The 13,785-nt window shown below is 44.8% G+C and overlaps 2 protein-coding genes across 8 annotated transcripts in view; both read left to right on the top strand.

Annotated features, from left to right (window-relative positions):
• The window catches only part of ano1a (anoctamin 1, calcium activated chloride channel a), an 85,000-nt gene that overhangs the window by 48,785 nt on the left and 22,430 nt on the right, over positions 1 to 13,785 (top strand). For 6 of the 7 annotated variants that reach the window (XM_088296588.1, XM_088296586.1, XM_088296590.1 and 3 more), the window contains exons 14-16: positions 1,582 to 1,593; positions 3,103 to 3,174; positions 12,852 to 12,926. In XM_088296588.1, the coding sequence (XP_088152714.1) occupies positions 1,582 to 1,593; positions 3,103 to 3,174; positions 12,852 to 12,926 (159 nt within the window). The remainder of the gene's footprint in view (positions 1 to 1,581; positions 1,594 to 3,102; positions 3,175 to 12,851; positions 12,927 to 13,785) is intronic. The other variant, XM_088296587.1, reaches the window with a different exon arrangement.
• Positions 7,977 to 9,902, top strand: LOC148335986 (uncharacterized). The gene is made up of 2 exons (XM_088296593.1): positions 7,977 to 8,587; positions 8,673 to 9,902. Exons 1-2 carry the CDS (start codon positions 7,977 to 7,979, stop codon positions 8,674 to 8,676), a joined length of 615 nt encoding a protein of 204 aa, XP_088152719.1. The 3' UTR covers positions 8,677 to 9,902.

Below are 13,785 nucleotides of genomic sequence, written 5' to 3'. Positions count from 1 at the left end.
TTGTCCAGCTTTCTCCTACACCATCACCCAAACACCATAGTCACATAATGTATAAGTCACGGTCAATTAGAAGCATAGATGACTCAGACCTTGACCAGCAGGGTGTGCTAACATGCACTCCGAACAGCCCAATGAATAAAAGGCTTGATGGTCGCGAATGATGCTTAGTCCATATAATGGGCGCGCCGCTTCACAAGGCGCTTTGTTTGTTTTGGGCAAGATTAGGGACTTTAAAGAGCACCCTATGGCCCGGAAATTACGGTATTTTGTTTTTTTTTGTATTCTTCCCAAAATGGCAGTTTTACAAGAAATCAACACATATGGGAGTTTTCCTTTGGTGGTGGGATTTATTGAAAGAAATTACACAAAAAAAACATATCAACCCAAAAAAAACCTATACATTATTTCATAGCATTTACTTTACATGTCAAACTCACCTGGGGCAGACTTTCTTTTATATTGTGTACTGTATGTCCTGGGACATATATTGTTCACGGTACAGTTTTTATCTTACGAGTAAAGTTGTTACTTCTTTTATACAGTCCTGGTCTTGCCATTTCCTTTAGACTTTGACTTCCTTTGATGTGTCATTGCACATAAACACAACTGTGAATTTGGCAATGAAATTTCATGCAGCTCAGCATACCCCCCCCCCCAAAAAAAAACAAACAAACAAAAAAAAAACACCAAATCAAAACTCACAATAAATAAATAAATAAATAGAAAATTCCAGGGCGGGGAGGTGGTGGATTGAGCAGGGAGATTGAGTCGAGGACTGATCATCTCCTAAATAAAGCGAGACCAGAAAACACCACGCATATACCAATAAATAAATAAATACAAGCGCGTCCACTGATACACAAATGCAAATTAGACAATTCAAACGCAGAATGGAATATTTACAAATGACTAATCATGTATTTGTGTGAATAATTTTGACACAAATATCTCCCCATTCATTGTAGCTTTTTTATGCAGACCAGTGTTATGATAATTAGTTGATTAAATTTTTTTTTCTTTTAAAATTCAAATCTATAAGTACATTAGTTTTAGTTTGCTGTAATTGCCTAATGGTAACAAGGTAGCCTTGACATGTCTTGACACCAGTTAGATCAAGGGGTGCTGTTTTGCAGCAGTTTCACATGTTGGTTATGAGGCACTTGATCAAGGTGAAATAATAAATGAGATTCTAAGATGATGCAAAATTTTGAAAATCTGTGCATTTCATACATATGGCGGTATTGAGGCATAATTTGGGAACTGTGCATATTATGTTCATAGCACTAATTGTAAGAAAGATCAAAAACAATGTAATAGCTACATGATTTCTTACTTTAAGTAAGACTGTTTAGTATTTGTAGTTAATGTATATGTACAAATGTGCCGTTTAAATCAAATGCAGTATGAAATTTCATGGAGAATAAAAGAAAACAAATTTTCTGAAAAATGTCAAAAGTTGTAGATCACAATTTTTCCACCATTATTAAAACAGCTGACTATGTGTAATGTATAAATTGATGTGTAGTCATATAAACAATGGCTGACATGTCGTCCCTTTCTTGTTTATGGTGTACTTTACAGGAGGAACATAAGGTTTGACTTGCTTTACATTTTACCTCACTTAACACGTTTTAGTAAGTCTGCAGTACAAGTTTTACCACTTTTGTAATCTCTAGGTTATCTTCTCCCTTTCTGTCAATGCTTGGGGCTATATTTTCAATTTGTGGATTTCTTAGCCCTGTACTTTTATTATCTTCCTGCATTCTGTTCCTTATTTAAAACTGCTATATGGGTGCATAACTGGATATTATGAACATTTTGTAAGTATGTAATATTAAGTAAATATTTTTTATCTCAGGAGATACAATTTCAGCAAAGCTACTATTAGTAGCCATGTAAGTGGTTCTGTTAATCTAGGAATATACGGATGAGAAATGGCTGTAATTACGTCAAAATTGAACCATCAATCAATGATGAAACTGCAATCAAGATCTGTGTCTGGTCATCTTAACTGCCTTTGGGCACCCTGGACTAATCATCTGTCTAGTAGACAGCAACCATTCACATCCAGACCTAACGCTGATTTAGATACTTCAAAGTTAACATCTGTGGCAGTTTCTGGTATGTGAGATATTTGCGCCCAAACAGGGTGGCATTTCTGGGTGGGTGTCAATGTGTCTCCTGCCCAAAAAAGGTATGTCAATTATTTTTATGTTGCCACCATGACATGAAAATTGTTTTTTGTAAAGGAAATACACAATCTTCTCTGTAAAATTGAATGGAAGGGAGCGATACACAAATGAAGGCGTGCAAATAAAGACAAAAAGGAGAAAGCTCCTATTTGATATTGTAGCAAACATGTTGAAACAAGACATGGCAGATGTGTGGTGCTAACCACTCCTGAATACATAAGTGTACTGTTTCCAGTTTACCAGTTGTTGTCTCACCAAAAGGATCCTGTTAAGTGACTATGCTATTGCTAATGTTGGTGCTCTATTCTGCACATGCTGCATCACAACAAACAAACGTAGCACATGCCATATCACAAAAAAAAAAAACAAATATGTTAATGAGCTGTTTAGTGAAAGAATGAATGCACTCATATGCAGGCTGTAGTGAACCAATGTCAGATTGCGTTCACATCAAATGTGAACGGAACCACACTAGAATGTTACTGGAACCCTACCAAGACTACCAAGTGTAGGCAGTCCCCGTATGTGTTTTTTTTTTTTTTTTTTGGAACCAGGGGCTGTGTTCACACCTGCACAACTGGACTGCACTAATGAGGGACACAAACTAGAGCACAGTTAAAATATGTTAGTGTGAAAGCAATCTTCAGTGTGGATGTGTCTGATGCAAGACTGAGTACTAAAGTAAACTTGCAGTTGCAAGTGTCACTCAAAAATTCTGTCATCACCCATGTGTTTCTGTTTTGATGATTTCATGTTGGCTCAGTAAATATCTCTCACCTTATTATTTAATTTTACCTGTTTCACGTCTCCATTTTTATTTACTTGTTAGGACCTTTACTAATAGCCTTATAGGTTGTTTATCAAGGATAATATTACTGATAACTAATATGAAAAAATATGTTTTTTTCAGGAACACTACCGAGCCGAGTATGAAGTCCGTGTCATGCAAAAGGCATTGAGACAGGAGAATTCAACCGCTAAGGTAAAATAAATGTAAAAAAAAAAATTCCCTCTATCTAGAACAGATTAAATGCTATTATGTCAAAGAAGCCATGCAAATATGACACCATTGGATGTCTAATGTCCTATTCACGGTCATAGGCTGGGGCCTATCCGAGATACCTGGGAAAGAGGCGGGGTACATCCTGCACCGGTCACCAGTCAATTGTAGGGCATGTCAACAAACAAGGATACACACGAACACTCACATCTATGGGCAATCTAGACGGCATATAGCCCGAACAGAGATTCAAACCCACAACCTTTTGACTGTGAGGTCCACTTGATAACCTGGAGACTCCCTTGTTCTGCTGGGGGACTTCAATGCTTACGTGGGTACTGACAGCGAGACCTGTAAGGATGTGATTGGGAGGAACGATTTGTACCCGAGTGGTGTTCTGTTACTGGACTTCTCTGCTTGTCATGGATTGTCCATAACGAACACCATGTTCAAACATAAGGGTGTCCGTATGTGTACTTGGCACCAGGACACCCTAGACCGCGGTTCGATGATTGATTTTGTAGTCATATCATAGAATTTGCGGCCGTATGTTTTGAACACTTAGGTGTATAGAGGGGCGGAACTATCAACTGATCACGACCTGGTGGTGAGTTGGCTCAAATGGTGGAGGTAGATGCTGGTCCGACCAGGCAGACCCAATCATATTGTGAGGTTTTGGTGGGAGAGACCCCGGCAGAATCCCCTCTCAGAAAGAGTTTGAACTCCCACATCCGGCAGAACTTTGCCCATGTCCCAGGAGAGGCAGGGGACATTGAGTCCGGGTGGACTATGTTTGGGGCCTCCATTTTTAAGGCAGCCAATCGGAGTTAAGGTGGTCGATGATTTATATATATATATATATATATATATATATATATTTTTTTTTTTTTATTGTTTTTTTTTGGGGGGGGGCTGCAATGTACATTGAAACTAGGAAAATTTTCACCAGATGACTCAAATAGCTCTGTTTGGGAAGCCTTTGCATTGTTTATTATACAGCTCTGGGATGGCCACTTGATCGAAATATGTGCGCCACGGCATTTTATACCTTTTGTTGAGCGTGCGGATCATTTTTTTTAAACCTCTCTTTCATGACGGCGTTGAGTTGGTTGCACGGTGTCTTTCGCCATGCGAAAAGTTATTGCATTCGGGATTTGTCGAAGCTGTTTGGACTTTTTATCATAAGGTGTTACAATAAAGGCCTTTGTCATTGTTTTTTGAGTAGATGGTTTTACATTGGGTCCCACTAATGAGTCTGAACTGGTTATACGGGGGCTCGTAATAGCGATTCAAATGGTCAGACAGGTTTGTCGTATTACCGTGTCCGGGATGCCACCTCCCGGCTACTACGGTCGCGAACCGAACCTACCTCACCCGCCCCGCTATGGGGGGGAACCTGGTCTCTGTGGGCAATTCATTCATCATTGCCGGTTGATCTTCGATCAACAGCCCCTCACGTACGTTCATGATAGTGCCAAGATAGCGTTTATTATGAGTGTCTTCACTGGCTAAGCAAGTGCTTGGGCCATGGCCGTGAGCAATGCCCGTCCGTACATTCGGTCTTCCTTCTCCGCCTTCCTGGCTGAATTCCAGCGGGTGTTTCACCATCCCCTCCGGGGGAAAGAGGTTGGGGCAGAACTCTTAGACTGCACCCAGGGTAGTTAATCGGTGGCGGACTACTCTATCGCCTTCCGTATTCGCGCGGCGGAGAGCGGTTTCGACGATTGTGCCTTGCGGACCGTGTTCCGTCGAGGACTGAACTCGGCCTTAGAGGATGAGCTTGCTGTTCGCGAAGATGCGGCCACGCTGGTGGAGCTCATCAGCCTGAGAGAGAAGCGGAGCACCGTCGCACCGAGCCGGCGCACCTAGAGCCTTCGCCCGCCGATGAACCAATGCAGCTCGGAGCCGGCCGGCTGGATTCGGAGGACGGAACGACGGCGCAGTTCGGGGGCCTGCTTCTACTGCGGCTTACAGGGTCACCGGGTGTCTTCGTGTCCGGCCCGACCTCCACGCCGGACATCACCTCAGACGCAAGCAGACCAATGTAAGTCAGCTGCCGGCCACCTCGCCCACCTCGACTCCGGGGAAGAGAACTCCAGCCTCGAGGTCCAAGAACAACGGGGCAGAGGACCTAAGGACATTATGAGGCTTGAGGTGGACGGAGAGATTATGGGACTGGACACCAGCATCCAGATTCGTGCCTTGGTCGATTCAGGGGCAGATGACTGTTTCATTGACTCCGGTTTAGTGGCTAAATTAGGTTGCTAGGTCACGGAATTAGGCAAATCCGAGAAATTGTGCGATCTCGACGGGCGCCTCCTGGCGGATATTCGACGGGTAACACAACCGCTAACACTAAAAATATTCGGAAATCACATCGAGAAACGATCCTTTTTTGTCATGCCTTCCAGGGCAGCACCGATTGTCCTTGGGTTACCGTGGCTGAAATCGCACAACCCGGTGATAGATTGGGGCAGGATGTCCATCGAGAATTGGAGTCCTTTCTGTTATGCCCACTGCTTACGCTCGGCGGAAGAAGGGCTAAGGGCCCGGGCAGTGCCACCCGAAGTAATTAACTTAGATAACGTCCCCAAAGTCTACCACGATCTGCGATCGGTCTTTAGTAAAGATAGTGCCAAGTCCTTACCTCCGCATCGTCCGTATGATTGCGCCATCAATCTTCTTCCCAATTCGAGGCTCCCTTCAGCGCGCCTGTATAAGGTCTCCCAGCCCGAGCAGGAAGCGATGAAAGAGTACATCACCGACTCCCTCGCAGCCGGGCTGATTCGGCTCTCAAAATCTCCAGTAGGCACGGGGTTATTTTTTGTCGAGAAGAAGGATAAAACATTGCGTCCCTGTGTGGATTACAAGGGTCTGAACGCCATCACTGTTAAAAATCGCGATCCGCTTCCGTTGCTAGACTCCGCGTTCGCTCCAGTGCAATCGGCCACGATATTCTCCAAGTTAGATTTACGTAGCGCCTACCACTTGGTTAGAATACGCGAGGGAGATGAGTGGAAGACAGCTTTCAAGACCCCCTTAGGGCATTTTGAATACCTGGTAATGCCTTTCGGATTATCCAATGCCCCCGCAGTTATTCAGGCTTTGATCAACGATGTTCTAAGAGACATGCTAAACGTGTGCTGTTTTGTGTACCTAGACGACATTCTAATTTTCTCGAGTTCCCCAGAGGAACACCAACAACACGTCCGGGCTGTCTTACAACGCTTATTGGAAAACAAACTATATGTCAAGGCAGAGAAATGCGAGTTCCACCAGAGCTCAGTCCAGTTCCTAGGGTTCATTGTCGAGAAGGGGCAGATTAAGGCTGACCCGGCCAAGACTCGTGCGGTGGTTGAATGGTTGAATCACCTTCCAACCGTAAACAACTGCAGCGTTTCCTAGGCTTTGCGAACTTTTACCGCCGGTTCATCAAAAACTACAGTCGCCAAGCTCTACCCCTTACTCGCCTAACGTCTGTGAAAACACGGTTTACGTGGGATAAAGAGGCCGAAACCGCGTTCAGTAACTTGAAGCGAGCCTTCACTAAACCCCCAGTATTGCGTCATCCTAATCCCGAATGTGCTTTTGTTGTAGAGGTGGACGCTTCAGAATCAGGAGTGGGGGCAGTCCTATCCCAGCGTTCTCCAGTTGACCAGAAACTCCATCCCTGCGCCTTCTTCTCCCGCCGGCTCACCCCTGCCGAGTCTAACTACGACGTGGGAAATCGGGAACTGTTGGCGGTGGTCCTGGCACTCCAAGAATGGAGACATTGGTTGGAGGGCACCACAGAACCATTCACCATGTTCACGGACCATAAAAACCTGTCTTACATCCGGACTGTTAAGAGACTTAGTCCTCGCCTGGCACGTTGGTCCCTGCTCCTCAGCCGTTATAATTACACCCTGACGTATCGCCCGGGGTCGAAGAACACCAAGCCGGACGCCGTGTCACGCATCCACGATCCGGTGGAAGAGGAATCGGGACCCGACAACGTGGTGCCAAGCCATCGCCTGGTGGGGGCCCTGCAGTGGGAGGTAGAGCAGCGGATACGGGGAGCTCAGGACGATGCCAACAACCCGCCCGGATGCCCAGCAGGTCGGCTGTTTGTGCCGGCCCAACATCGCGCTGAGGTACTGAAGTGGGGTCACTCATCCAAGGTGGCATGCCATCCAGGGGCTTGACGTACCCTCAGGCTCATCGGCCAACGTTTTTGGTGGCCCGCATGGGGAAAGGACGTCAAGGACTTTGTCAAAGCCTGTCCCGCCTGTGCCTCGAGTAAGGCCTCACATCAACCCCCAGCGGGACTTCTGCACCCTTTGCCAGTTCCTCCACGACCTTGGTCACATATTGCATTGGATTTTGTCACGGGCCTGCCGGCCTCCAGGGGCAATTCGGTCATACTCACCATAGTAGATCGCTTCTCCAAGTCCGCCCACTTCGTCGCCCTGCCGAAGCTTCCGTCTGCCCTGGAGACGGCAAACCTACTTGTGCTCCATGTGTTCAGGCTTCACGGAATCCCATCCGACTTGGTGTCCGACCGGGGTCCACAGTTCGTGTCGCGGGTGTGGAAGCGCTTCCGCCAGTCCCTGGGGGCTACGTCAAGCCTGTCGTCCGGGTACCACCCCCAGTCCAACGGCCAGTCCGAGCGGACGAATCAAGACCTGGAAGCGGCTCTTCGGTGCGTCTGCCTCGACCGGCCGTCTTCGTGGGCCGACCATTTGCCATGGGTGGAGTATGCGCACAATACGTTGATCTCGCCTGCCACAGGGCGCTCGCCCTTCATGACTGCCTATGGCTACCAGCCCCCGCTTTTTCAAACCCAAGCGGGGGTGGAGGAGGTTCCCTCCATCCAGCACCATCTGAAGAGGGCACACCGCGTCTGGAAGGAGACCAGGGCGGCCCTTTCCCGCACTGCCGAGCGTAATCGGCGGATCGCCGACCGCCGTCGCCGCCCGGCCCCGATCTACAAGGTGGGGGATAAAGTTTGGCTGTCCACCCGCGATCTCAATCTGGTGGAAACGTCCCGCAAACTGGGTCCGCGATTTGTGGGGACATTCGAGGTGGAAGCGGTCTTCAACCCCGTGTCTCTCAAGCTCAAGCTGCCTCCCACCATGAAGATTCATCCGGTGTTCCACGTATCCCTGCTCAAGCCTGCGTCGTCTTGCCCTCTGGTTCCTCCTTCCACCCCACCTCCGCCTCCGAGGATCATCGACGGTGGCCCGGTGTACACGGTGCGGGAGATTCTGGACTCTAGGCGCAGGGGAAGGGGGGGTCCAATATCTGGTCGACTGGGAAGGCTATGGTCCGGAGGAGCGTCAATGGGTTCCCCGCTCCTGGATCGTGGGTCCATCTCTCATCCGGGACTTTCACGCTGCACATCCGTCAAAGCCAGGTGGTCCGCCAAGAGGCGTTCGTTAAAGGGGGGGTACTGTCATGATCCGTTCTGTCAAGCCATGCTATTTGTTTTGTTTTCTCAGCTGACGTGGGGCGTTTCCTCCAGCACTCGTTCCTGGTTCACGTCGTCATGGAGACGCGCCCGCCAGCCGTGCACCTGACTCTCGTCAACCCAATGATTAAGACACTACATAAGCCTCCTATGCTGACTACTCAGCGTCGGAATATTCTCCTGCATCGCTCACGTTCATGATCCCAATTGTTGAATTGTATAGACTCCTCGCCCTGCACTTTGCAGTTGACGTTTTTGTGTTTCCCCGTTTTCAGCTAAGGCTCTGCTCGTTTTTGTTCTCGCTCACTCGAATTGGTTTCTCTTGCCCTTCCGCGGTAAGCAATTTATGTTCGCTGTATTCCTTGCCTTTTGCAAGCGCCTTTTGTTCCGTCGTCAGTTTCCCTTTCCTGGTGTGAGTTTGTCCACCAGCGGTTTTTGTTTGGTCGTTGTCTGTGTTACATTTGATAATTGATTGACTTGTGTTTTCTCCATTTATAGTAATAATAAATACCTTTGTTAAATTATATCTTGCTGTGTCTGCGCTTTAAGAGTCCAGTATATTTCCCAGTGGTCGCTGGGAAGATCCTAACACTTTTAGGAACTAAAGACTGTCGCCTCTGCTGCCATCTCCTCCTCCTGTTTTCAGGGCAGACAGTGCAGTGGTTGTGAGAATGGAGGCGGAAGTATATTTAATTCAAAGACTGTTCTAATAGCTTTCTTGGATTCTTGAATACGATCTAAATGGAGACATCTTTGCAGACATTTATTTTCAAAACATTTCTCAAGACTGCCCACAAGCGCCACACTCCAGCAGTGTTGGTTTGCAAGGCCCAGTGGTAACTTCGACACAGAACACACATGAATATCAGCACATCCAAATCTGCGACCATGGTTCTCAGTCTGAAAAGGGTGGAGTGTCCTCTCCAGGTCGAGGAAGAAATCCTGCCTTAAGTGGAAGAGTACAAGTACCTTGGGGTCTTGTTTACGAGTGATGGGAGGATGGAGCGTTAGATCAACAGGCGGATTGCTGTGGTGCAGGCTCTCTTCCTGTGTCTGGTGTGGTGAAGGAGCTGCGCCAAAAGGCGAAGCTCTCGATTTACTGGTCGATTTACGTTCCTTCCCTCAACCTATAGTCACGAGTTCTGGATCTGATTACGATGGCTCCTGGATGCCTCCCTGGGGAGGTGTTCGGGGCATGTCCCACCGGCCGGCAAGACAACCCTGGCCTGGGAATGCTTGGGGATCTCTTCGGAAGAGTTAGAAGACATGGCTGTCGATATATATATATATATATATATATATATATATATATGTATATATATATATATATGTATATATATATATACACATATATATATATATATATATATATAGAGAGAGAGAGAGAGAGTGCGAGAGAGAGAGAGAGAGCCCATTTTGCGTAACCATTGAAAATATAATAAAATTCATGTAGATTCAATTATTTCCTGAAAGACTGAGGCCCTATATCCCAAAACTATCTCTTTCTTTAAATAATTAAACATAAAATCCTCAAGATTAATTACCAGCAAATTCAAAACTTAATTTATATACGAAATAACCTCTTCCATTAAAATTCTCTGTGGACAAACAAATAAAATCTCTGCAAACGCCACCAAAAACAAAATGGCCAATTGCCTTTTAGGATTTATTGCAATGTGAACATTATCATCTATAGAACAAGAATCAACAAGCAAACAATAAAATTAATAAAATAATAATAATAATGATAGATAGATAGATAGATAAAATCAGCAGCAGATGCTAAATTAAGTGTCACAGGGCCTTAAAGGGTTGATATGAATGTACAAAATTAGGAAAGGACAACAAGCTGTTGCTCCAGAACTTTCCATAATATGAAATACTAACCCACCTTGCCTATGAAAGAACTGGGTGACATATTGTCGATCCTTGGCTTCTTTGTCCTTGCCTAAGCTTCCCGGCGTTCCGATTTTATATATGGGTAATTGTACGTTTATTGCTGAGTGTCATATTATTTTGTCAGGATTGGGCCTACTGCCCAAAGACAGCCGGGAGAGGCTCTACTACGCCTGCGATCCTCGTGAGGATAATCTTAGCCAATAGATGGATGTATACCAGCCTGGTATCAGTGTGGATGATGCCATCATCTACCTGCTCCACACTTCACTCTCCCACCTGGAGAAGGCGGGGGGCACGGTGAGGATCATGTTCTTTGATTTCTCAAGTGCTTTCAACACCATCCAGCCCGCCTTATTGGGAGACAAGCTGGAGCAGGCGGGAGTGGCCCACCACCTTATCACATGGATCCACGACTACCTCACAAACCGGCCACAGTACGTGAGGACACAGGACTGTGTGTCTGACGTGCTCCTCTGCAGCACGGGAGCGCCGCAGGGAACTGTTCTGGCTCCCTTCCTGTTCACCCTCTACAACTCGGACTACAAATACAATTCCACAACCTGTCACCTGCAGAAGTTCTCTGATGACTCTGCGATTGTCGGCCTCATCACGGACGGTGACGATCGGGAGTACAGAGGGGTTACGCAGGGGTTCGTGGACTGGTGTAAGCAGAACCGCCTCCAAATCAACGCTGAGAAATCCAAAGAGCTGGTGGTGGATTTTTGCAAGCGTCGGCACTCTCCACCTGCACCAGTGAATATCCAGGGAACAGACGTTGAGAGGGTCTCAACTTACAAGTACCTGGGTGTTCATCTGAACAATAAACTGGAGTGGAGCGACAACACAGACGCTATCTATAGGAAGGGTCAGAGCAGACTCTTCCTACTCAGGAGGCTGAGGTCCTTTGGCATTCGGGGAACACTCCTCAGGAACTTCTATGACTCGGTGGTTTCATCAGTCATCTTCTATGGAGTGGTCTCCTGGGCAGGAGGCATCTCGGGCCGGGACAAAAAGAGACTGGACAAACTAGTGAGGAGGGCCAGCTCTGTCCTGGGCTGCTCCCTGGACTCTGTGGACTTAGTGGGGGGCAGGAGGATGACGGCAAAACTGTCATCAATGCTGGACAACCCAGCCCACCCACTCAATGACACTCTGAGAACACTCCACAGCTCCTTCAGTGATAGACTGTTACACCCTCGCTGTTAGTGCAATTGTGCAGTCCTAGGATGCAATATACACTACTACTGTACTTTCAGCCAATGGTGTACTTAAATATTGACCAATAATGTATTTGTTTACCATTACAGTATTCTTATTACAGTACTTCTATCACTGCAGTATTTCTACCATTGCAGGACGTTCACTATTACAGTACTTTTATCATTGCAGTACTTTTATCATTGCAGTATTTCCTTTCATTGCGGTACTTTTACTATGACAGTACTTTTATCATTGCAGTATTTTTCTATCGTTGCAGTACTTTTACTATTACAGTACTTTTACCATTGCAGTATATTTTATCATTGCAGTACTTTTTACCATTACAGTACTTTTATCATTGCAGTATTTTCTATCATTGCAGTACTTTTCTATCATTTCAGTACTCTTACCATTACAGTACTTTTATCATTGCAATATTTTTATCATTGCAGTATTTTCAATCATTCAGTAGTTTTTATCATTACAGCGTTTCCCCCTCTGTATAATGGACAGGCATTAGGAGTGTTTCCTTACACTAGATACATTTATACTGTGTATATTTGCATGCTTTTTATGAATGTCTGCTGCTAATGTAATACATTAACGGCTACATTACGCCGCCGACTCTGTGTGATCTATATCTTTGCTGCTGTAACACCTCAAATTTCCCCATTGTGGGACTAATAAAGACATCTTATCTTATCTTATCTTATAATGAGAATTCTACATGAGAATTATACATTGCAGTTAATTTGTGTATGTGTTTAAAAGCTAAATGTTGGGAATTCAGCATGTTTCTGTCTGTTTATGAACAAAAGAATACAGACGTCTCCTGAACCAGTTCTCAGTTGACTTGAATATGACATTGTTGCTTGAGGCTGAATTTGCAATGCTCCAAAGGAGAGACGCATAATGATTATGTTTCAATGTTTGGGGTATGTGTATCTTTGTATATATAAGATCTCTGTCTATAATATCATGCACACCATATATTTTCAAATTACTGTGTTAATTAATAATTCAATATCAATAATCAAGACAGATCCAGATGTTGTGTGTTATTGTATTGCTGTTTGTTCATTTTTTTACTCGATGTATTTTTTTATGTTAGGATGACATAGTGAAGCTGACATGTACAGACAGGCTGCCAGCTTACTTGAATACTGTGGCCATGATGGCTTTCATGGTGAGTAACACATCTCCTTCAATTATGTAGATTCGTTTACAGCCATATTGAAAGAAACATATAAACAATATCCTTTGTACTCCTAATTGTTGATTCAGTGTGCATAATTTAAGTGAAATTAAATGGGTTTTTTTTATTAGCATCCCCCAATTAAGCCGAAAAACAGACTTAAAACAGTAAACATTCAAATGTATAGCTTTTGTATAATCCATGCATCTGTAGCGACTATTGCTCTGCTTTAAAGAGTTTGATTTGCGAGGATAATTACTGCATCAACCTCCTTTACTGCTCGTAAAATTACGGGGGCACCATGCGACAAAAATCCAAATAAAATCTGCTTTGTCTTCTGGGTTTGCTACACTGAGAATTCGTTCTCCAATATAGAGGCTAATAGTCTTGATTCAAACACATCCAGTACTTAGAACATGCACATTTATTGTCAATTCTACATGGGAGTGTGGACAAATACAACTCGGGACTAAACCAGTTATAAAAGGCCTTTGTAAACCTGGCCATGTGGAGATACGGCACATTGAAAGTAGAGTTATTTCGTGATTGAAAACTAGACGAGAATAGTTTTTTGGGTTTTTTTCAATGGACGAAAACTAGACTGGACGAGACTAAAGATAAAGAGAAAGATGTCCTTTATTAGTCAATTTTTTTCCACTTAATGAAGAATAAGTGGGACTAAATCAGTATGGATTTTCGTGAAAATAATAAATAAAATAAAAAAAATTAAATAAATAACAACTTGATGCATAATTTTAGTAGAAGGGAAGGAATGTAGGCACATGATAGCTAGGAAAAATACAGAGAGTTCCAACAATAACTTTAATCATAATAGGTTTAGCCTATGGCT

This window comes from Idiotropiscis lumnitzeri, chromosome 5 (genome assembly GCF_059441095.1).
Source record: "Idiotropiscis lumnitzeri isolate Australia: NSW breed Sydney's pygmy pipehorse chromosome 5, RoL_Ilum_1.0, whole genome shotgun sequence".
Lineage (NCBI taxonomy): Eukaryota > Metazoa > Chordata > Actinopteri > Syngnathiformes > Syngnathidae > Idiotropiscis > Idiotropiscis lumnitzeri.
Note: the sequence above shows the minus strand (reverse complement) of the source record. Positions and strands in the feature narration are given on the sequence as shown.

Bases quoted from the DNA above. Each gene is read 5' to 3' on its own strand.
- LOC148335986 (XM_088296593.1), top strand. From the start codon at position 7,977: ATGACTGCCTATGGCTACCAGCCCCCGCTTTTTCAAACCCAAGCGGGG.